The sequence below is a fragment of the Sorex fumeus genome, unplaced genomic scaffold (assembly GCF_029834395.1).
Source record: "Sorex fumeus unplaced genomic scaffold, SorFum_2.1 ptg000098l, whole genome shotgun sequence".
Classification (NCBI taxonomy): domain Eukaryota; kingdom Metazoa; phylum Chordata; class Mammalia; order Eulipotyphla; family Soricidae; genus Sorex; species Sorex fumeus.
The window spans coordinates 40,237,590-40,262,535 of NW_026606155.1; the positions used below are offsets into that span (position 1 = coordinate 40,237,590).

General features: G+C 38.2%; 1 protein-coding gene across 11 annotated transcripts in view; it reads right to left on the reverse strand.

Annotated features, from left to right (window-relative positions):
- The window catches only part of KTN1 (kinectin 1), a 106,193-nt gene that overhangs the window by 73,393 nt on the left and 7,854 nt on the right, over positions 1 to 24,946 (reverse strand). For 10 of the 11 annotated variants that reach the window (XM_056133201.1, XM_056133198.1, XM_056133197.1 and 7 more), the window contains exons 2-5: positions 8,601 to 9,153; positions 5,518 to 5,655; positions 3,580 to 3,750; positions 1,590 to 1,720 (exon numbers count right to left, since the gene is read on the reverse strand). In XM_056133201.1, coding sequence (XP_055989176.1) covers positions 1,590 to 1,720; positions 3,580 to 3,750; positions 5,518 to 5,655; positions 8,601 to 9,123 — 963 coding nt within the window. In that variant the 5' untranslated portion in view covers positions 9,124 to 9,153. The remainder of the gene's footprint in view (positions 1 to 1,589; positions 1,721 to 3,579; positions 3,751 to 5,517; positions 5,656 to 8,600; positions 9,154 to 24,946) is intronic. The other variant, XM_056133196.1, reaches the window with a different exon arrangement.

The window sequence follows — 24,946 nt, forward strand, 5'->3', positions numbered from 1 at the left end:
TAAGATGTTAATCAAGATGTTAATTAAGTTGTTGGACTAAGGAGAAGAGGAACACCCCTAGGTGGTGTTTCAGCCCTTGAGACTGATGGGCCATCAGGAAGGGCTTTCTTGTGTAGTATCTGCCCCCAGTGCTGGGGAATGGGAGAGAGAGTTAGGGGAGAGATGAGAGAGAGAGAGCAGGGCAGCAAGATAGAGTGCGGAGAGACTAGCAAGGGGGACAGAGAGAGAAAAATGTAGAAGAATACAGCACATGGAGCAAGCACATGGAGAGAGAGAGTCCGGGCTGTGAGATGGAGTGCAGAGAGATGAGCGGGAGAGACAGGAGGAGACAGGAATGAGGAGCAGTGTGAGACTAGAATGGGGGGCTCAGAGAGTCTGTAACAGGCACGTGGGGAGAATGGAATAAACGGTAATTAATCAATCAACCCTGTTGGCCCTCGTTTCCTCCTCTGTCTACCCCATGGCATGGGCCACCCCAACTGGGGGAGCAGCCCAAGATGTCCCCACCCCAACACAGGGCCAGGGCCTTCCCTGACAACTCTCAGATATTATACACTTGGCCGCTTGACTTTTATCAATCTCCAGGCACATAGCTGACCCAAAAGAAACACATTCATTAAAAGAGAAGTCAGAATTTTTTTACATATGATCCCCCAGGACCTGTCAAGAGTGATCCTGAGTTCAGAGTCAGGAATAAGCATTGAGCAGAGTCAGATGTGGCAATAATTAATCAAGTCTAATATACCACTGAATTCTAAAATACAAGAGCAAAAAATATAGCTCTTAGAAAAAGCTAAGCGAAAAGACCACAAAGTGAGATGAAAAATGAGCTTACAAATCCAATTAGAAACAGCTAACAGAATGGCATACTACTAGAGTTATAAAGATAGAGATGAAAGTAAAAATAAACCAAGAACAATTTTTAGTGCCGAAATACAAATCATAAAGAAGTCAGGTACAGAGAGCAGGGCAATTGCTCTGAATGCTGCAGATTCGGTCTTCGGTTTGATCCCTGCATCACATACGATCCCCTAAGCCCCATCAGGAATGATCCCTAAACACATAACCAGGGGTAAGCCTACTCTGTAAAACTGCCAGGTCTGGTCCAAATCTTTTTAAAAAAAAAAATTTAAGGGGCTGGAGAGATAGTACAGCGGGTAGGATGTTTGCCTTGCATATGGCCAACCCAAATCAGCTCCCCAGCATTCCACTTGGTTCCCCAGGCACTGCCAGGAGCCAGGAGTAACCTCTGAGAACTAGAAGATGTAGCCCAAACTCAAAAAAAAAAAAATTTTTTTTAAAGGAACACTGTATTTAGCCAACTGACAAACTTAAAGCTATATAAATCATCTTAGTTAAAAGTTAGAAAATATTCATTTTACCCAAAACACCAAATGGCTCAGGCCTAACTACAGAAGTATGATTAGTATGGGAAAAATTAAATAATTTCTGTATTTTAGAACTTTCAAGTGTGACTACGTGCTTTGGAGTGAAAGGCTAAACTCAGTAATAGTTTAGTTCACTACAGAAGTATTCCATAGCAAACTGATCAATACTTCAAAATAGGCCCATAAACAAAACATATTCACCTTTTTTAAAGCATCCTGTATCACACCAGATTTCTCCTTCAGCAGGTCTATGACACAAAGTGCCTCATCTTCAGAAAACATCATAGTTTTCAAGGACAGAAGAAAATCTTTAAATTTCACTTCTGCATTTTCTTTAAAAAAAAAGGGAGGGATAGGGCAGATTAGGATTTAAAAGATCCAAGAAATTAACTTCAGTAAAGGTCAGAACCAAGAACTTACGTTTCAGGTCAAATAACAAAATCAAGAGAGAAAATTGTTTTATCACATAAATCTTTAACATGAAACTGTATTAAAATTTTGCTCAAGCCAAAGTATGAAAGCACCAACATGCCCTCACTTTTTCATGATCATCTGAAAGTCTAATATATGCTAGTCTCTACTATACATAAGCATGCTCACAAATGTTCTTATTTAACTTTTATACTGTGACATATAAACCATACTTTGTAGGTGAGAAAATCAGTTAAGGTATAAAACAAAATCTAATTTCACAAAGATCACATGCATACAAGCAACACTGACATTTTTTTTTTAAATCTGTGCATCTAGGGAAAAGAGCAAGTACATGCAGTGTTGTGCCTGCCCATGCTAGAAATGATCCCGGACCACAGAACCTGAAATAAGCCCTGAACACCATTGGGAGTGTCCCCAAAACAAACCAAAAAAAAAAAAAATCAATGCAGGGAATATCTCATGATGGACCTAGCTCAACAATTCCCCCAGGGCTCTCATATTAAGCACCAATTTCCTCTTAAAAGAACTCATTAAATCCAAAGGAGCCCAGGGTCTGATCCTGATCCCAAGCACTATATCTGGTGCCCCTAACCCTGTCCAATGCACTGTCCTCCCATTGTTCATCGATTCGCTCAAGTGGGCACCAGTAATTCTCCATTGTGAGACTTGTCGTTACTGTTTTTGGCATATCAAATACACCACAGGGAGCTTGCCAGGCTTTGCTGTGTGGGCGGGATACTCTCAGTAGCTTACCTGGCTCTCCTACCTGGCTCTCCAAGAGGGATGGAGGAATTGAACCCAGTCAGTCTCATGCAAGGCAAACGCCCTACCCGCTGTGCTATTGCTCCAGCCCCTAACCCTACCAGGAATAATCCTTCAGCATAGGGTGAGGAGTAAGCTAGTGAACACCACCAGGTGTAGTACCAAAAAAAAAAAATTAAAAAAAAAAAAAAGTAAATCCAAAGGAGCTGGAGATTTTACAACTTCAGCTACTTTTAAAATTTTTAAATGCAGATGCCAGAGCAATAGCACAGCAGGTACAGTATTTACCTTGAACGTAGTGAACCAGGTACTCCGTATGGCACCGTGAGCACCACCAGGATCGATCCCTGAGTGCAAAGCCAGGAGTAAGCCCTGAGCACCACTGAGTGTGGAACAATAGCAAAAAAAAAAAAAAAATTTAAGTAGATGGTGGAGAGAAGTGGTATATGGAAAAACTCTGCACTTCCCATTTTGCTGTGAACTTAAAACTCCTCTAAAAATATAAATAAGCAAATAAAGCCTAATTTCAAGGGGTTGGAAGGGGGGGGTGTAAATGGGTAGCGCACTACAATGGGTAGGGCACACAGCCAACTTGGATTCAATTCTTGGCATCTCATACGGTCACCTGAGCCCCAACTAGAAGAGATCCCTACAAGCAGTGAGGAGTAAACCCTGAGCACAGTCAGGTGAGACCTAAAAATAAACAACATGAAGAAAAAAAAAAGACAAAGCCATAAGAGGAGAAAGCAGAAAATTGGAAAAGATCAGCTGACAACAAAAAGTTATGAAACCTCAGGTAAGTTAAATTTCAGAGATCACATCAACCAAATTAAGAAAACTGAACTAGAAAACTACAAATAAATTCTTACTACAAAATAGTACAAAAATGGCCTTTTGCAATTCATTGTTCTGAGAGAAAATGTACCAAATTCTACCAGAACTCAAAACGTGTTTTTGTAATACAATAGATTGCAGCACTCTGTACAGTAAGTACCTTTGTCGGTTTCAGTCTTCGGTTTTTTAGTCCCCGTTTTCTGAATTCCTTCTACTTGGTCAGGTTTAATCAGTTCAATAACCTCTCTCTTATCCATCACAGGATTTGAGTCAGCATTATCCATCAGAGGAATATAAGTAGTTGCATGAATAAGGGGTTCATCAACCAACACTACAATTTAAGTTCAAGAAAACCATAATTAAAACTTTTCACAATTGTACTTTAAAACATGTATGCATACAAATTTAATAATAAGTGTCACTATTCTCAAATTTCTAATACCACATCTATTTGGTTTTAAATTCCTATTTTATCATGTAAAACACATTTTAAAGCAGTATGAGATCAATATTAACTTTAAAGTAAATTATTTAAATCATTTAAAGTGTTTATATTTCCTTTGAAAATTTCTTCTTATACACTGTTTAGAGGTCATTTCTTTTCTGTTTTAACATAAAAATTCATCCACATTTAATTTTAGGGCTCAAGAAAAACTATAAATTTGTCTTTATGTTATACTTAACTAAATTATTGCTATAAAGTAGTAGATGGTTTTACACTGAGTTCCTTTCTTGTTAGTTACAAAAATAAGTCAAGGTTCATGCAGGTATCTTCCCATTTCTCAGTTATACTTCTAATTTCTTTGGCACATCTTGCTACTCTGAGTTAAAACTTCCAGAATTACGTTAAAGGAGAGAAGGAAACTTCCATACCACATTTTTAATTTTAATGAAAAGAACTCTAAAGTTTGATGTCTGTTGGTTAGACACAAATTTCAAATTTCTATACTCATATGGAAATCCCTATATTTCTTTTGACTTTGGGGGTTGGCGGTACAGTGGTGTAAGGGGAGGTCCTCACAAGCAGTACTCAGGGGGTCTGGAGGTCACTGCCAGTAATAATAGGGCAAACAGCTAAACTGTTCGATGTTCAGGGGTTCACAATAGAATGCTGCATGAGCCAAATAATTCAAAAGGCTGCCACAGTCAGGAGGGTCAGAGCCAGTTGTGCTCCAGGCGCTTCCTACCTTTCAAGAAAAACTTTAGTGCATGTCAGATTCTTTAAATCTCACCAGTATTTTTCAGTAATATATTTCTTATACCTGACTGCTTGATGTCATAATTTGGGAGAAACTATAAGGATTTCATTTCTCTTTCCATTTTTACTTTCTACCAGTAATTGATACCACAACCTAATATTGCTTGAAAATTATTTCATCTACATCAAATTCACAGCTAAAATTCTGATATATAACTCTCTCAACAATATCTTAGCACTCTTTTTTGCTTTGCCACACACATACCTAAGTTTTTCTCCTAAACAATCCTGAACATGCGAAAATTGCTACTTCACTTTTAGATGTTTCCAATTATACAGATTATGTTAATACTTGAGAATATAATAATAAATTAAAAGCATCAAGCATAATTTTTAAATGATATATAGAAATACAAACAGTTTAGGAACTTAGAATAGTTTGTATGCGATTTAAATTACTTTAAAAACTGAATTAAGAGAATGTGTTTTATCTTTTTTAAATTTCACATAAACACCATCTACTCTCATGGGCTAATCCACTATAAAGCCAAAGACAAAAGAAAACCCTGGATTTAGACTAGATTACAGTTGTTAATAGTACATATCAAATTGGGAATTTAAAAAGCATGTAAAGTTCCTGAAGTCCTTGTGGCTATTGTACTTCTCTGGAATTAGAACTTATAGGGGTTAGAAAGATAGTACAGGGGTCAAAGTGTTTGCCTTGAAAGTACTCAATCTAGTTTTGATTCCTGGTACCATATATGGTCCTGAGTACTGCCAGGAGCAATCTCTGAGTACAGAGTCAGGGTTGCATTAGGAAGTACCACTGAGTATGGCTGAAACAATACCTCCCCCACCCCATCAAATTAGCATCTATAAAATACATTCTACACAATCTACCATTTTCTGTCTTTTGCTTCTTTGTTGAAACTTTCTTCTTTCCTGATCCACTTTCTTGTTTAATCTCTTGAAGGAGGGGTAATGTATCTTGCTTTTTCGAAGGGGCCATATGAGTTTCCACCTTTTTATCCTGATCATCTTTATTAAAAATAAAAAATATCCTATCAAACAATGAACTTACAAAAAAATATAAAACTATTATAAATCACAATTTACCTGGGAATTAACAATACAATTTTAGATTCTGATATGTAATTCTCTCACCAACAACTTAGCATCCAACCTCTACTACACAATTGATTTTAAACATTACTAAGATGACTTCAAGGGCTGGAGAGAAAATGTAGGGGTTAAGATGCTTGCCTTGCATGCCACAGACCCTGGCTGGATCCCCAGCACTGCATATAGTCTCCCAAGTACCACTAGGAGTGACTCCTGAGCAAAAGAGTCACCAGGAGCAGCCCTTGATCACCATCAAGCAAACAACCAAACAAAAAAGTCTTTTAGCACATGCTCCTTCTTTTATATTCCATTTTTCAGTCACACTTGAAAATGTATATCTGCCTAAGATATAAACCTGGTTGATAACCTTCAACAATGGCTAATATACTGAAGCTAACAGCTCAGCTCCTTAGCACTGTGTAATGAAAACCATGATTTAACCAGTGCATCTTTTCAGCTTCATTTCCTACCTACCATCCCCCTGACCTCAATTTCATCATTCAATAAAACACCATACTCTTGTGCCTCTGGGCCTCTTCATGTAATACTCTGATGTTGAATGAAATAATCCACTATTTGCTGGGTAGTTATTCTTACTAGAAGATTTGGCTCAGATGCTGCCTCCTCTGTGAAGTTACTCACCCTTAGTTTCCCCAAATAGTAACTGCTCTGACTTCTTATACATCTATTATTTGTAGGTATCTTACTTAGTCGCATTTTACCGTTGCTTTACATGACCCTTCCCTCACCCCCCACTAAAATGAGGTGTGCTTACTCTTATTTCTCTAGTACCATGATCAGGTTTGATCACAGCTAAAAGCAAATATTTTAACTCTAAAAGATACAGTAACTTAATGGTGCAGAGAAGTTCTTTCATACAGAGCAAACTGTTTGCAGTTTTGTCACCACCACACCATTTATCATGTCCTTCCTTTTTGTTTCTACCTCTCTCTGGTATAAACCCTATCTACCCTTCTCCAGACACCAAAACAACTAGCTAGTAGAATCCACACATGTCCATAAGAAGCATGGTATTTCTAAATCTAAATTATTGGAATTTTTTGTATCATAATAATCTTTTTTGTTTGTATAGATGCTACCATCCTGAAACTGAAGTACTAATCTCTATAGTTTCAGTACGTAGTATAATGCATAGCATAACACAAATACCAGTTTTTTACAAAATAAATCCAAGGCCAGAACAACAGTGAAGAAAGTAGAATGCTTGCCTTGCACACAGCCAACCCAGGTTCGATCCCAGGAGCCTCATATTATCCCTTGAGACTGCCAGGAATGTGATACCTGAGTGCAGTCAAGAGAAAACCCTGCACACAGCCAAATGTGGCCCAAAATCAAAAACATCAACAACAAAATAGAAACTAAAACAATCATGGGTTGTATCTGTAATTCTCATCAGGGATATTATAAAGTATTGGTTGAAAAATGTAATTCTAAGTGCATTATTCACAAGTCCTTAGATTTTTTGTTTTGTTTTATTTTGCTTTTTTGGGTCACACCCGGCGACGCACAGGGGTTACTCCTAGCTCATGCGCGCAGAAATTACTCCCAGAAGTGCTCGGGAGGCCATATGAGATCTGGGAATCGAACCCAGGTTCGTCACGTGCAAGGCAAACGCCCTACCCACTGTGCTATCACTTCAGCCTCAAGTCCTTAGACATTTCAGTAAGTTATTTCATATATTTAATATTTCCATAATATATAAATTAAAATGTAAATATGTGAAGTTTGGCTATAAATGCTATTCTGTAATAGTAATTATTGTAACACCACTTTTTTTTTCTGTATTTTCCACTTGGTAAGTACACATGAAAGAATGATAGTCTAGGGACTAGAGTAACAGCACAGGGGGTAGGGCATTTGCCTTGTACACAGACAGCCTTAATTTGATCCCCAGCATATCATCTGGCTCCAAGAGCCGCCTAGTGATCCCTGAGCGCAAGGCCAGAACTACGTCCTGTGCACCACCAGGTGTGGTCCAAAAAACGAAAGAATGATAAGTCTATAGAAAAATCACTGACTTTGTAGTAAATTAGTATCTATGTTTGTATTGTGTTTCTTTGGGCTGAAAATGCTAATTTTCAACTGGATAATTACTACTCTGATTCCTAAAAACACAGAACAAGGAAAGCAGGTAGGGCACTTGCGTTGCACATGGCTGACCCAGGATCAATCCGCAACATTACACATGGTCCCCTGAGCCCTCCAGGAGTGATCTTTGAGCACAGAGCCACAAGTAAGCCCTGAGCCACCCACAGCCACATGTGGCCCAAAACCAAAAAAAATAAAAAGTAAAATTACAAAATTTAGGAAATGCAGAACAGGTGAAAAATAATTTCTAACTGCCCACATCTCGAAGAAGGAGTCAGCAGCAATCAGGTCAGAGAGACAGTGCAGCAAGTATGACACTTGCACTGCATGTGGCCAACCCAGCTATGACCCCCAGCACCACAAATGGTCCCCTTTTCACCAGAAGTGATCCCTGAGCACTGTTGGTTGGATGTGGCCAATAAACAAAACAAAGGTGTTGACCAACATTTTAGTATTAATGAAAGCAAACACAATGAAAAATACATTCTCAATTTCAGGCTAAGAATTGAGCCAATGAGCTCAATGGGCTGAGGTCATGCTTGCACACAGAAAGCCTGGGTTCACCAGGTCCCTCAAACACTGCAAAGAGTGAACCCTGAGTACCCTCTGGTGTGTTCCAAAAGAAAATAACAAAATCAGACTGAGTATTTAACATTTTCTATCCATAACTGATTACAGGCACAGTCTCTGAACTTCTAATGCTGTACTTAAAACAAATACATGACACAATAAAGTTGAATAATTTACAATACCGCTTCCATTTTTAGACTTCTTCTGCCCTGATTTCTTCTTTGAGGCAACTGCTTCAGTAGGGGGTGTTGGCTGTGTAGTAACTGGGACAGGTTCTACTTTTTTGCCTATAATCTTTGATAGATCACTTTCTTTGCTAACTTGTTCTTCTGGTACAAGTTTGTGTTTCTTTTCCTTCTTCTTTCGTTCTCTGATACTACTTGAAGTTTCAACCACATTCAGTGGAACAGGTACAACTTGCTCATCTTCTATAGCCAGGGCATCAGATAATTTAAAGTCCCGGGGTACAGTCTCTGAATCAGATTCATGGAGGTTCCCATTCTGAATTTCTTTCTTTTTATTCTTTTTCTTTTCTGCTTTCTTCTTATCTGTTTTGGTGGGAATAAGTTTTTGTTCTCTCTTCTGTTTTGCAAGAACTTCATCATATAATGTTTCTTTCATAAAAAGCCAGAAGAATAGAAAAATCACTGTAATAACTATAGAAGGAATAAGGACAATAAAATATGTTGACTCATAAAATTCCATGGTGTTCTTCTTACTGTGATCCTAAAAAACCTACATGTGAAAAAAAAAAGCACACTCAGTCTCACAAAATACACAATATTTCTGCTTTTCCAAATGACATCTGAATCTTAGAGAGCCAGATTAATTGCTTTAAAATCATATACTTGATTATTCTGTCTACTGTAACTCAAATATAGGAGTCAGATATAGAGTACAGCGTAGAGTACGATCAGATATAGAGTACAACAGGTGGGGCACTTCTTTGCACACAGCAGACTCAGGTTCAATCCCCAGCACCCCACTTGGTCCCCGAGCCCTGCCAAAAGTGATCCCGGAGCATAGAGCCACAGCTCAAGCTTAGCACTGAGCAACATTCGGTTGTGATCCAAAAACCAAATCTATACACACACACATACACACACACTCAAGTGTATGGGAACTAGAAATAGTGATTATGCTATGTCCTTCTATTTTTAAAATCACATGAAAGGATCCTGATATGAGTAATACATGGAAACATACCACTCTTGCGGCCAAAAGAAGAAAAAAAAAGAAAAGAAGAGGTGGAGAAGTCATTCATGTCTTCACTTGGAGTTGAGTCTTTTCACAAATTTACTAATCCCTTCATTCCAGTGATTTTAGCATTTCATGATGTGGTGGAACATAGGGAATTTAAGAAGGCAAAAATCAAAGCATAAGATGTAATTTTGACATTAAATTAGAAATTAGGTATTTTCTCAAATTTTTTCTAGATTCCCCTTACCACAAACAAGTTGCACTTCCAAAACATCACCATCATTCCTATACTGTGTATCACCATCATTCCTATAGTGTACATACAGTAGAGTATCAACTTTCCTTGATTTATAACTGTTAATCTAATACCTATACAACTTTAGATCAAGAAAGAAATCAAAGCAGAAAAAAGTCCTGGAAACAAATGAGACTGAAAACATGTGCTATCAAAACATATGGGACAGAGAGCAAAAGCAGCACTCAAGAGAAGATCACATCTATACAGACTTATATCAGTCAATAAGGTCAATAAGAAAAGGCTCAAACATCATCACATCTTAGGTAGATAAAAATAAATAAATAAGGAGATAAATAAACAGAACGCTATCAGAGGAAGGAAATAAAAACTAAAGTGGAAATACAAAATAGAAATTTAAAAGGCATTACAAAAGATTAATGAAATGAAGAGCTCTTTGGAAAAAACAAAATTTACAAACCCTTAGCTTAACTTAGAAAAAACAAAAAAAAAAGTCTAACAGGATCAGAAATTAAAAGGGTAAAGTTACAACTGATATTACAGAAATACAAGACATCACAAGAGATTACTCTGAGGGGGTATGGTGCTGCCAGCAGGTTAATCTCTACCTGTGAGGCGAATGCATCAGCAGTCTGATGGTGCCTTCAGACTTCCAGATACCCCAAAATTGCTGCTGTGCCTTTGGCCAGACCCCAAAACCCTGGGCAAAGTTTACCAAAAAGTAAACAGCCAAAAGTTAGGTATGTGGGAGACACACCCACAAACCACCTCCGGCTCAGCTATATAATTGAAGGCATGGCCTCTCTGGTTCCTGATTGAATTGCTTAACAGTCATGATCCCAGAGACTCAGAAACAAATCTTGGAACCCAGTGGCTTTTGGCAGAAATGCGTCCAGTCCCCATAGTAGGCTACTAGTCCTGGGCCACCCCAGGTGGGAATAGGTTTTGTGCCTTGGCCTGTTCCCCCTGGCGGCCCGGTGGCCATCATCCTCCAGAGGCTACGGTACAGTCAGGTTTGGGTCCACAGTGATGAGACAGGTAGGGCCTCACAGGATGGGGTTGGAGCCAGCCCTTTCCTCTCCGTCACAATGAGACCCTGAGTCGCCACCCACAAACGGCCTCTCTGGCTCCTGATCAAGCTGCTTAACGGCCATGATCCCAGGGAATCAGAAACAAATCTTGAAACCCAGCAGCTTTTGGCAGAAATGCATGTGGACCACACAGTAGGTTACTATCATCAGGCCACCCCAGTGGGGAAAGGGTGCTGCCCCTCTGCCTGCACCCCCTTGGCAGCCTGGTGGCCACGATCTTCCAAAGGCCATTGGACAGTGAGGTTTGGGTCCGCAGTGATGAGACACACGGGGTCTCATGGGATGGGGATGGAGCCGGCCCTTTCCTCCCCTTCCCAACGAGACCCTGAGTCGCCACCCACAAACGGCCTCTCTGGCCCTCGATCAAGCTACTTAACAGCCATGATCCCAGAGTCTCAGAAACAAATCTTGAAATCCAACGGCTTTTGGCAGAAATGCGTGTGGGCCACGCAGTAGGTTACCGGCTCTGGGCCACCCCAGATGGGAATAGGTTTTGTGCCTTGGCCTGCTCCCCCTTGGCGGCTTGGTGGCCGCCATCCGCCAGAGACCATTGGACAGTCAGGGTTTGGGCCCACAGTGACAAGACACGCGGGGCCTCATGGGATGGAGATGGAGCCGGCCCTTTCCTCTCCAACCCAACAAGACCGCGAGTTGCCTCCCACAAAAGGCCTCTCTGGCTCCTGATCAAGCTGCTTAATGGCCATGATCCCAGACTCAGGAACAGATCTCGGAACCTAGCAGGTTTTGGCAGGAAATCTCTTCAGATTTAATTGTTAAAATTTCGGAATTTCAAAATTGCGCAGCCACTACTGCAACCGTGTGACATCATATATTATTCATGACCAGCAATAGAAAACAAATTGTCTACTGTTGCCTTTTTGGCAGATCTGAGTGTTGGGGTAAAATCTCAAATAATAATGGTGGGTGTGGTGTGGAAATGTTGAATGTGATCAAAGTATAGAGAGAGTGATTTGGAAATCATCTGCCCACAGGTAGGGGAAGGGTGCAGGATGGGAACATACTGGGGTTTTTGGTGGTAGAGAATGGGCACTGGTGAAGTTACGGTGCTTCATAGTATGACCAAGACTTAAATCTGAAAGCTTCGTACCTGCTCTCACGGTGATTCAATAAATAAAATTATAAAAAATGGGGGGGAAAGGAGATTACTCTGAACAACTTAATGCCCTAAACAGAACCTAAAAGAAATTCTTAGAATAATTTAATCTCCCAATACTAAAATAGGAAAAAAAAGAAAAACCTGAATTAATCAAAATACTTCCCCTAAACAAGGGTATAAGTCCAAATGGGTTTATTAATGCATTTTACCAAAGTTTAAAGAGAATTTACAGGCTATCCTTCTCATGTCTTTATTTGAAGAAACAGAATTCTTCCAAATAGTTTACGTGAGGCCAGTATTACCCTATTACCAAAAGCTGACAGACATCAGTTTTTTAAAAAAGCATAATACAGACAATATTTATACAGAACATAAATGTAGAGATGCAAAGACCTGCAATAATACATAACCAAATGGGACTTATTCCAAGAATATGTAAGTTCAATATACTCAGATTAATTAAAGTAACACATAAGAAAGAGAAAAAATAAGGCATAATCTGATTATCCAGATCTGAGCTGAGCTGGTATTATATACCTCATCAAAACCATACTTTCAGCTAAAATATAATTGTTTTAGACTGCACCCAGCAGTACTCAGGGCTTACTCCTGGCTCTGAGCTCGGGAATCTCATCTGGAAAGGCTCGGGGGACCATATGTGGTGCCGGGAACTGAAACCTGGCCAGTTATGTGCAGGGCAAGTGCCCTCCCTACCTGCTATACTATCACTTGGGCCCCTGACTGAGATATTTAGATTCCAAACAATAATATTCCTATAAAAAATACTGTTTGTCATAGTGGCCTCAGTCTTTGTATTGCAAACCATAATGCCCAAAAGTAGACAGAAAGGAGGAAATTATCTGCCACAGAGGCAGGGGGTGGGGTGGAGTAGATTTGGTGAGAAGGATATTGGTGATATTGTTGGTGGAAAATGTACACTGGTAGAGGGACGGGTGTTTGATCATTTTATGACTGAAAATCATGAAAGTTTTGTGACTGTATCTCACGATGCTTCAGTTAAAAAAAAGAAAAAATATTTTGTATAATATTCATGTTAAAAACCAAATAAAAGTGACTTGTATTTTCCCCCCTGGTATGGGGGGGTGGGGGGGGAACTGGGCAACACACAGTGGTTCTCTGGGCTTAATTATGCTCTGTGTTCAGTGATCATTCAAAGCAACCAAAAGGCAAGATAATCTTAAAAATGAAAGCACCAAGTTCCATGACATGGGATCTCCGCTAACAACAGCTTTTCTAAAATTAACTTTACATACAACAGTGAAATCTCAAAACCATGGTACAAATTCTTCTTTTAAACCACAACACATAGTTATTTCTATGACTCACCACTAACACACCCTTAAATTATTTCAGCAATGCCCATTCTAAAATACTACTGCCCCTATCTGAAATAAAACCAACTAATGCCAGAGATAAGTAATAAAATAATTTCTCCACTTAAGTAACATTTCACAATATATGAAACTTTCTGTCTCTAACCAAACATATTTTTTTTTCCTTTAATACAAGCATTCCTTTGCTGGTAGTTTATTCTGCAGATATATCACACAAATACAAAAGATATACAAAGCAGGTTCTCCAATAACTTTAGCAATCTAACTTCATAAAACTAGATGGAACCACATGCCTGGCATGAAAAACTAATCTTGTAATAGTTTCATGTGTAGAAGTACATTTAAAAAAAAAGTTATGTATAAAGCACACTGCAGAGGTCTAGGGATATATAGTTCAGCAATGTAGCAGTTGTGTTGCCTATGTGACACCCTAGGTGCAATCCCCAGCCTGTGGAGGGGAAGAACAGCACAGACTAAAAACTCCTTTTATGTGTCAGACACGAGTATAAACACTTAGAAAACTCATGAAAAGACAATCAGAAACCAGTTACTCCAAGGTGACTTCTGGTTACTTGTTCTTTTCTTCTGGTAATTTCACCTTATAACCTTCAGAATGGTTATAAGGAAATTCACTGCGTGAATGTAATTTTAAGACAAGTTACACACACACACACACACACACACACACACATGATACATGAAGGGAGCACTTTGCTGCTAGTTGAACCCCCAGGGTTTAGGTTCAAGTAGCAAAAGATCTCTGAGCAGCACCAGAAGTGGCCCTACTACCCTCAACTCAAATATGCCATATACTGTTCCTGTAATATATAAATACACAAATATATTTTTTAAACATTATTGCTTGGAAATAGGAATTTCTAATTTCCAAAACTTAGGTAATTCCTGAAGAAAGGGAAAAAATCAATTAAGAATTGAAACATGTTAATGGTTTTTAATGCTAAGATAGGAAACACAGGGCTACAAGTCTGGTAAGTGAAATATGACAGGTACGTAAGACAGACTTTTCAAACCTTCAACAAAGAGCATGTAGTAGAAAATAAATTCCCTGGTTCAGAACACACAAAAAAATGTTTAACTGCTTTTTGCTACAAAAGATAGACAAAAGAATTATTTTATAACCACAGTTCTGAAATATATACTTATTATATTATAAAATATATATATGTAGTCTCTGCCAATCCAGATCACCCCACAACTGCTCCACACACACACACACACACACACACACACACACACACACAAACACCACCCAAAATGGCTCTTAGGTCATCTATAAAAATTTCCTTCTATCTAATACAGTATGCACAGCTCAGCATTTGCAGATATATTCCTCCTGAAGGTGAACTTACAATTACTCCCCCACAAAAAAAGCAAACAGACCAAGTCACACACCTAGAAAGAATTAGAGAAAAGATGAAGAATATATAACTTGTATGCACCCACACACTAAGCATATACACAGACACTAAAAACTCAATGGAATGATAATTATACACAATTAAAGAAAGATAAACATAAAACTGGCAAAGCAATACACAGAACATTTTAGGGAAACTATGAAAGGAAAAATTAAACTGAAGCAAGAATGAAAAGGTTCTGTAAGTCAAAAGGGATTTGAAGAAGGAAAGGAACTAAGAAAGTCAGTGAGGAGATGGTTAAGAATTTCAAAAATCATTTAAGATATTTTTTTAAACCATCAGAGATATTTTTTTTATTAAAAAAATTTTTAATAGTGAGACATCATAAGGTACAGTTGCAGACTTACACATTTTTGTGCTTGGAATCATTTAAGATATTAATCTTCCAGTTCATAATAAATTTAACAGAATAAAAAGAAACATCTAAATATATTAGTATAACTATAGCTCAAATAAAGTACTAAAAGTAACAAAAAATTAACACAAAGAAATAAAATTAGACACACAACTCAGTGAAATACAAAGCATAATAAAATAACAATCTACATTGATACAATAATGATTAATACAGAATTCTAGACCCAACAAAACATCGTTGTAATATTGTTTTCAGAAGTAATAAAGTCTTACTAATTTGTCTAAGAAACAAAACTGCTAATTCAATAATCTAGAAGGTGGCTTTTGTAAACAAATCCTTCCCTCCAGAATAACAATTGAAAATTTCCAACATATTCAAATTTCCAAATTATATATAACATCATATATTAGTGTTTATAGCTGACCTATTTTTCCTGAAAAAAACTTTTAGCGAAATCAGTGGGGAAAATGCTAACAAATCATTTTCTCTTTCTAGCATCTCAATTACAGTGTTCGGAGCTTGTAAGCAATCTTTCTATAAAGTTCAGACGAAACTTCATCATAATGGAACCGAGGATGGTACAGCGGGTACAGCATTTGCCTTGCATGTGGCCAACACAGATTCTATCCCCAACACCCCAGTTAGTCCCTAGAGCCTTGCCAAGAGTAAGCCCTAAGCACTACTATGTATGGCCCCAAAATAAGCAAACAACAACTTTCTAATGTTTTACAGTCAAGTGCACAGTAATATAAACATCTGATTGTTTCCCTAAGATTTGACAATCTATTCTTCAGTCTACATTTGAACTTCAAAAGTACATTTCATTTTTTATTGTTATAACAACTAAATTTTAATTCTTATTTTAAATGTATGACTTTTTGATCAATGAAGCAATATAGTGAAATTCATATGAAATCATTACCCAAAAAAAGGTCATCTAGCAACCCCTTGTTCATTGCAACTTTCTTTGTAAAAATCAAGTAATAAAAACAGCCTGAGCATCCATCGATAGCCCCCAAAAAATCTAATTTGAAGTAATGAGTGAAGAGGGCCAGAGAGAAAGGGGTTAAAAGTACCGGTCCTATATGCTGCAGATTGATCCCTGGTATCACTTATACCCCCCACCCACAGCACTGGCTGTCAGAAGTGATTCCTGAGCATAGATGGGTGTGGCCCAAACACAAAAACAAAAACAAAAACAAAAAAACAAGCAAGGACCTAACTCAACATTTACAGAAGATATATAAATAAAAATAGGTATTTGAAAAAAGTGCCCAGTTAATCATTAGGAAATTGCAACTCAAAATAATAATGAAATATCACCTGTTATAAAGTTATCAAAAAGGCAAGTAGTGCTGACTAGGATGTGGAGAAAGGAATCCCTTGTACAGGGCTGATGGGTATAGTCACTGTGGAAAATAGTAGGGAGAGTTTTCAAAAACTAAAAACAGAAGTATCATATGATCCAGCAATCCCACTTATAGAAATATACCCAAAGGAAATGAACTCACTATCCCAAAGAGGTTATCTGCCACCTCCTTGCTCCTGGCAGCAATATTTATAAAAGCCAATTAAAAAAAAAACAGCCTAAGGGCCAGAATTATAGCACAGTGGATAGAGTGCTCGCCTTGCATGTGACCAAACTGGGTTCAATCCCCAGCATCCCATATGGTCTCCCATACATCATCAGGAATAATTCCTGGGTACAGAGCCAGGAGTAACTCCTGAGGATTGCTGGGTGTGGCCCAAAAAAAGCAAAACAAAAAATAAATAAATAATGCTTACTACCCACCAACCAATGAAAGGATAAAGAAATGTGATGTGTCTACATAAGCATCTATGTACATTCATATTAATATAAAAGGAGTCTTAGCTATCAAAAAAAGGAAAGCATAACATCTGCAATAACATGAAAATTGAGGACATTATGTTGTGAAAATGCAAAGATATTAAATACTGTACAATTTCAATTATATGTGGAAACTAAAATTGCAACTCTTAGAAACAGACTGACAGTTGCAAGGAATATGGATTTGATAAAAGTGAACAAGGTATGGACACTCATTCCCTGCCAGGAGTGATCCCTGAGCACAAAGCCAGAAGCAAACCCTGAGCACAGCAGGTATAACCCAAAGAGTAAAAAAGAAAAGAAAGAGCTAAGGGGCTGGAATAATAGCACTTGCATTGAGCATAGCTGACTCAGATTAAATCCCTGGCATATGAATCCCATATAGTCCCCTGAGGACTGAGTGCAGAGCCAGGAGTAAATCCTGAGCACCTCAGGGTGTGGCCCAAAAAACAAGGCAGTGGGGGACAGGGAAGAGTTGAGATCTACTACTACATTAAACAGTCAGCAAAAGAACAAAGTTACTCAAAAAGGCACCAAGCCGATGAATTATCCCAAATAGATGGGGTTTGGGCTAAAACTCTGGGGCCTTCTCGAAATGGAGGAGGGCAGATTCACCTCAATGCCAGAAGGTCCAGCAGCCCCCCACCAACACCTGACATGCTCCAGTATTCAACAGCCCAGCTCTATCAATGAACCTCATCAATTCATCAAGCACAATTTGTCCCAGCTCCACAGCTCCCTGAGCACACAGCTACATGTGTGACTGCACTACATCTCCAAATTTCACAGTACCAATAGCCCAGTAGGAGCACTACAATTTTCATGGGAAAGCTGCATAGAAAACTACCATGCTCAATGAGTGAAACCAACAACAAAGCACCAACCAGCTGGTACAATCAGCTCAGTAAGTCCTCGTCATTTTTGTGACGCCAATGTGAGATATAATAATTATCACAAATCCTCTTTTATCAATCTATTATGTGGTAATTTCATTCGCCATTTTGTAAGTAATATGTACATTTTTGTGACTGCAAATGGGGCAGGTTGGGGGAAAGTGGAAGACAGGTACCAAAACTGGGAACACTGGAGGAAAAGTCACATTGTGGGATTGGTGTTACAACACTGAATGCTTGCAACAACTGTATTATGAGCAACTTTGCAAATTACAGTTTAAATTTTAAAAGACAATAAAACAATTAAAAAGGTCAAAATTTGGAAGGCACTAGATGTATTTTAAGATGATACATTCTGACAGTGACAAAGTGAAAACTTTCTAGAAGAGTGGCACAGAGCACAACACATCAGATAACAAAGCCAATTACAGTAGCACAAATCCCCAGGCACAGAAGATTAAAGTTTTTAAGTCTGTACTTCACATCACAGTAGAAAAATTTCAAGTGTAATATATCACCTATAATAAATAACGTCTAATGCATTAACTTTTTTTCAGTCTAGAAATATGCTGTCACCAAAAACAAAATTATCAAAAAAGACATGCTATGCTTTAATTTCGACTATTCAATTTTAACATATATTTACAATTACTCTGTGCATCCTAATTTTAAAAAAAGTTTTTTTCTGTTTTTCTCTTTGGGTTTCTTGGTCACACTCTGCAATATTCACAGGCTACTCATGACAGTTTAAGGATCAATCCCCATAGTACCCAAGAGATCATATGTAGTACCAGGGATCAAACCAGGGTCAACACATGCAACACACTTTATTTCCAACACCAGTAACAATGTAATAATAAATGACTTTTAAGTAGTACTGGCAAAAATTTTTTAACTGCAAGTCTCACCCACTTTTCTGCCCAAAATAAGGCTATAAATTTGCAATGATTATGTAGTGAAATATGATAGCTAAGAGTCAATCTTAAGGCTAAAAAGATAGTAGAGAGGTTAAGAAGTCTGACCTGCAACTGACCTGGATTTACTCCAAGGCACTATATATGGTTCCCTGACCCCAGAGAAAGCCTACCAGGAATGGTCCCAAAACACAAGAGTAAATCTTAAAGTTGTTTCAACATCAAAAAGAAAAATCTTAACTACTTAAGATGATCCATATTAACTCAACTTACTATTATAATCACTTTGCAATAAATAAGGTAAGGTAAAAAAGGTAAAGGCCCTCCCGTTGATCGTCGATTTGCTCGAGCGGGCCCAGTAACGTCTCCATTGGAGACTTTGTTGTTACTGTGCTATTGCTCCGGGTAGGGCGTTCGCCTTACAAGCGGCCAACATGGCCGACCCGAGTTCGATTCCTCCGCCCCTCTCGGAGAGCCCGGCAAGCTACCGAGAGTATTCGATATGCCAGACACAGTAACAACAAAGTCTCCAATGGAGACGTTACTGGGCCCGCTCGAGCAAATCGACGATCAACGGGAGGGCCTTTCCCTTTACCTTGCAATAAATACTATAACAAATTATCACACAATTTAAACTTAAGACAATTTCAACTTTATCTATAAAGCTGAGCAAAAAATTTAAATACAGACAAAAACAGTGCTCCTATCGTATGGCGCTTCCACGCTTTGTGCTTAGAAACCATGTTTAACCAAGCTCAAGACCCATACAAAGACAGAGACAGTACACAACTGCCACAATCCTACATTCCAAAAATCCACAAAAGACATCTGTTTTTTCCATTATTACAAGATGCCTAAAGTTTGGGAGGTTTTTGTTTATGTGAAAGCTGTCATATGCTAAAAACAGCCAAAGGCCGACAAGCTAAATGGCAAATTCACTACTGGTAAACCTAGACAATGCCACTAAAAATTTTAAAGCATCAAAAATCATTCTCTATTGGACTGAAGAGATAGTAAGGTTTTTGTCCTGCATGTAGGTGACCCCAATTTAATAACCAGTACCACATATGGTCCCCTGTGCACAGAACAGTCAGGAGTAAGTCATGAGCACAGCAAGGTGAGGCCCAGTCCCCCTACTTTGCTGAAAGAAAAACACAGAAACAACATTCCAAAAAGTCATTCATTATAGACCGGTCATATCCCAATGTCCCCCTTTTAAGTGAAAGGCTTCCTTACTAGATCAGGAAAACCGAGTACGTACTAAAAAACACACCTTTGGTAACCACTTGACAAGCTATTCATCCTTGGAAGCAAAAATAAGTATTGAATATGGATGAACATTTAAAGGCCTATATCACAAAGTTGCCAATTAATGATTTAGAGAATACCTTAATCATGTATCAAAGGACTTAGTTCTTTGCCTGACCTCATTAACATTTTAATCAATTACATGGATAATGATAAGACAAGCTTACCAGTTTATGTTACAGTGAAGGATAATTCAAAATTGAGAACAAAGGGCCTCAACAAATTATTTCATAAGCATCTTTCCCCCTTTGTTACAAAAATGTTTCAATTCCCTAGCAGGAACTTTAGTGACTAGTTCAGGTAAGGAAGAACAGCATATTATTTCATTTATATCTCTTGAAATGCAGTTTTCATACAATGTGTGTTCACTTAAACACACATACAACAAACATACTCTACAAAGACTCCAAACAGTAGGTAGTGATCCCTAGCACCCCAAACAGTCCTCTGAGCCCACCAGGAGAGATCCCTAGGTGTCACTGAGTGTGAACCAAAGACAAAAAAAAGACTCCAAATTACCAGGTGTGGTAAGACAAGAAAAGCAAAATACCAACAAATTAATCAAAAGCACACCTCAACGTAAGGTTTCCAACTAGGCTTATGAAAATAAATCTCTTATTTCCATATAATCTTAGGTACTCTCAACCACACAAGTTCAAATGAACCTAGACCATTTTACTATATGTACATATGCCACACAAGAGATGCAGAACTGTATTTCTGACACTTCTTTATCTTTTCAATCTCAATCTGTTTTCTCAGTACCTAAAGGACTTGTGCCTGGCCTTTATTCCTCTAAAGTAACTCTACTGTGCCACAATTTGATCATTAAGAGCAAACTGAATGTAATAAAACTCTGAATTCCAAAATGGTTTAAACTTGTAAAGGAAATAATACAGAGGCTTTCTCTTCAAGCCAGTGTCCACCCTTGAACACATATCTTGCTTGCTCCTTGCTTATTTGCTCTCTCAAAGCTTACACATATTCTCTTCATTTTTTTTCTGCCTACCCCTCACATCTTGAGTTTTCTTCAATAAAAATTATCTTGCTTCACACACACATACAAAAGAAAATGTTACAGACTTTCCGAAGAACTTAATCCACATACACCCACCAACCACAATAATTTTCTCTTTGTCCATAAGTATAATATGCCTTCATTTTATCACATTATTCTCACTCTCAAGCTGTTGTTTATACTTACATAAATATCTCTTGATTGCTAGGTTAACACTTTCCTATGTGAAAACTGTGTATGATCGAACATATGCAATTAACTAATTCCTCAATGAAATTAATAAAAATTTATTTATGTAATGACTTCTCCCTAGGCAGCAGGGTTTTCAAGAATGACTTCAAGACATCCAAAAATATATATTTATGCTTTTCAAACATGATATAACAATCAACAATAGTTTGGCAGCATAGGATAGCAGTCCTACCTCAAAAAGGAAAATTTTTCATCTTGAGTTGGACTAGCAAGCAATACCTGTAACCAAAGTAAACTAAAGAAAAGCAGGATGAATAAAATCAACAGGACCAATAATCACAATTGAAGGACAAAGATTTTAATTGATAGTAATTTTAAGATCAGGTTAGGGGCTGGAGCAATAGCACAGCGGGTAGGGAGTTTGCCTTGCACGCAGCCAACCTAGGTTTGATTCCCAGCATCCCATATGGTCCCCTGAGCACCGCCAGGAGTAATTCCTGAGTACAGTGGATAGGGCATCCTGTGCATCACCGGGTGTGACCCAAAAAGCAAAAAAAGAAATACCCAACAAGATTCAGAGCAGATTTGAGCAAAGAAAAGGAACAGACCACTGAACCAGCACATGCAGAATAAGTGAAAATGAAGCCTCCCAATAAGAAAGCTTCTTTCCCAAACATTTAAAAAGTGATGAAACATAAAAAGTGAACAATGAGATGACTTAAAGATCTCAATGAGTCAGAAATGCAATGAAAATTTAAAAATTAATCCTTAACTACAATGGAGACACATAAGGGGAAATGAAATGAATGGATACTGGCTCTGAAACAGGTAAAGATCAGAAATTCAGCTTTGACAGGCAAAGTAATAGCAACAGAACAAAAAAATATTTGCACATCTTGTAAGGTGGTGCCAAGGATTGAACAGAAGGAAACAGGTAAAGGTAAGGAAGAAAAAGGGAATATGGCAAAATAATCAGGCTACAAAAGTATATTACCTGAACTATATAGCTTTATAGATGTTCTAAGGAGGGAGAAGGACAAACTATCCAGACACTGCAAATTTTAAATTTACAACTCCTTGGGGCTGGAGTAATAGTACAGTGGATAGGGCATTTGCCTTGCACATGGCTGACCCGGGTTTAATTCTCAACATCCTATATGGCCCCCCGCCAGGAGTAATTCCTGAGTGCAAAGCCAGGAGTAACCCCTGTGCATTGCCGGGTGTGATCCAAAAAAGCAAAAAAAAAAAAAAAAAAAAATTACAACTCCTTGATATCAAATATCAAGTGTTTATTTGTATCTTATTTTGTTTGTTTTGGGTCATACCCGGCATTGCACGGGTGTTACTCCTGGCTTATGTACTCAGGAATTAGTCCTTGTGGTGCTCGGGGGACCATACGGGATCCTGGGAATTCAACCCAGGTCTGCCATGTGCAAGGCAGGCGCCCTACCCGCTTGCTCTCTCGCCAGCCCCTATTCATATTTCTAACTCCGTTTAAATATCTTTCAATTATTCTGTTTGATGTGCTTAATTCTTAACCTCTTTTATCATCCTCAAATGAATTTGGGGGTGGAAATACTAAGAAATGGTCCTAAGAGTTTCACAATTAAAGGACAGCTGATTTACAGTTACAACTTGTGTAAAAGAAATAGGAAGCACAGCACACTTCTAAAATTATGTATCAATCTTCTGCTGTCTCTTTGTGATACTAGCAGTTATTAGTATCTTTGCCCAGACATTCAATAGAAGACATTCTAAGTTCATCATTCCTTCTTTACCACATAGAAAACATCTACAGAATCTTCTGTTAGAAACGTTGTTAGAAACTAGGTTAGGGGCCAGAGCAACAGTACAGTGGTTAGGGACCTTGCCATGCATGTGGCTGACCCAGGTTCAATCCCCAACAACCCATTTGGTCTCCCAATAGGACTGATCCCTGAGGACTGATCTCTGAGCAGAGCCAGGACTAAGCTTTGAGCACTGCCAGGTGTGTCCAACACCTCCCCCATCCCAAAAAAGAAAAAATAAATAAACAGATAAGAACTATTAGGTTACCCTAAAACACAAATCATAGAAAAGTAGGATTAATGCTTTCTCCTCTATCAGCTGTCAAAATGAGTCGGCCCAACAGCAACTAATTAAAAGATTTTTAAAATACCGCTGTGTCCTTATGAACTCATAGATTTAAACACATTTTACTGACTTCAATTTGTTACTATATTGACAATATATAGTTCAAAACTGTTCCTTTTGCCAATGGGATGGGAAGATTGGGAGATGAGATCACACCTACCAATATTCAGGACTTACTCCAGGGAAGGTTTGGGGAAACCTTAAGTGATGACAGGGACTGAACCTGGATCAGTCCCATACAAGGCAAGCTGCTGTACTATCTCTCTGACCCCTGAACAAATCATCTTACTCAGGATGACTCATGGACTGTTCTGACAATACTCAATTACTGTTAGGTTTGTTTTGTGAAACCCTGAATCACTGTACCCAGTTAAGCAGTGCTCAAATTCTTAACCCAAAGAAACAATCCACTAAGTGCATTTTTAAGCCCATCTTTGTTCATATATTATTCAAATATAGAAATACTTCATATATAAGTTCATTTTATACAATTTTACCCTGAGGTTTAAAAAATGCTAACTATGAATGCAAGTTATTTTTTTTTATTATAAAAAGGCTCTTAAAATCCACAGTCTGCATACAAGGAGTGCCTCTTACTAGTGGGTTTGTCATTTGTTTCTAAGACTTTTTAGTCAATAAGGCCATAATATTTTTAAGAAGCTAAATTATCACCTGCATGAGTGCATACAGATGCTTCTATTCAAATTTAGTACTAAACAGTTTTTATTTCATTTCACCGACATAAAATCTTATCACTTTCAATGATATGAACAATGCTAAAAATTTCAGCTTTGAACAATTCCAACATAATCTGTCACTGTTTTAGTCCATGATCTGCACATTACAGTTACTAAAATAAAAATACATTACTACCAAAATTACTATGATAGTTCATATTTTTCTTTCTGCCATGTTTAGTTTTGTTTTTCCCCACTATCTTCCCAGAGTCTATATTTCAGTGAGATATACAAGAAAGCTACCTTGTTTCTGTTTGGGTTTGGGGAGGGGTTTTTTTTTTGGGGGGGGGGCCACAGGGGCATGGGTTCAGGCTACACCCAACAATGCTCAGGGCTATTAGTGGCTCCATGCTCTGGATTGTGCAATGCCAGAATCTAACCAGGGCCTCCTGCATGCAAAGTATGTGCTCAGCCCTTTGAGCTATCTCTCCAATCTGCAAGTTACCAAGTGAAAGTTACTTGACAGAATTTTATCCAGGTGTCCACCAAGTAGATACATATGATTCATTTGTTTCATTTAAAACTTCAATTATGTATTTACATGGCTCCAAAGTACCTAAAAGGAAAGTAAAATTCAAAGCACAGCTTATAGTCCTGAACTCTCCTACACTTTCTTTGCTCCCTAATTATCCATCACTTTTTAGATTTAATTTAGCTCTTCCATTTTA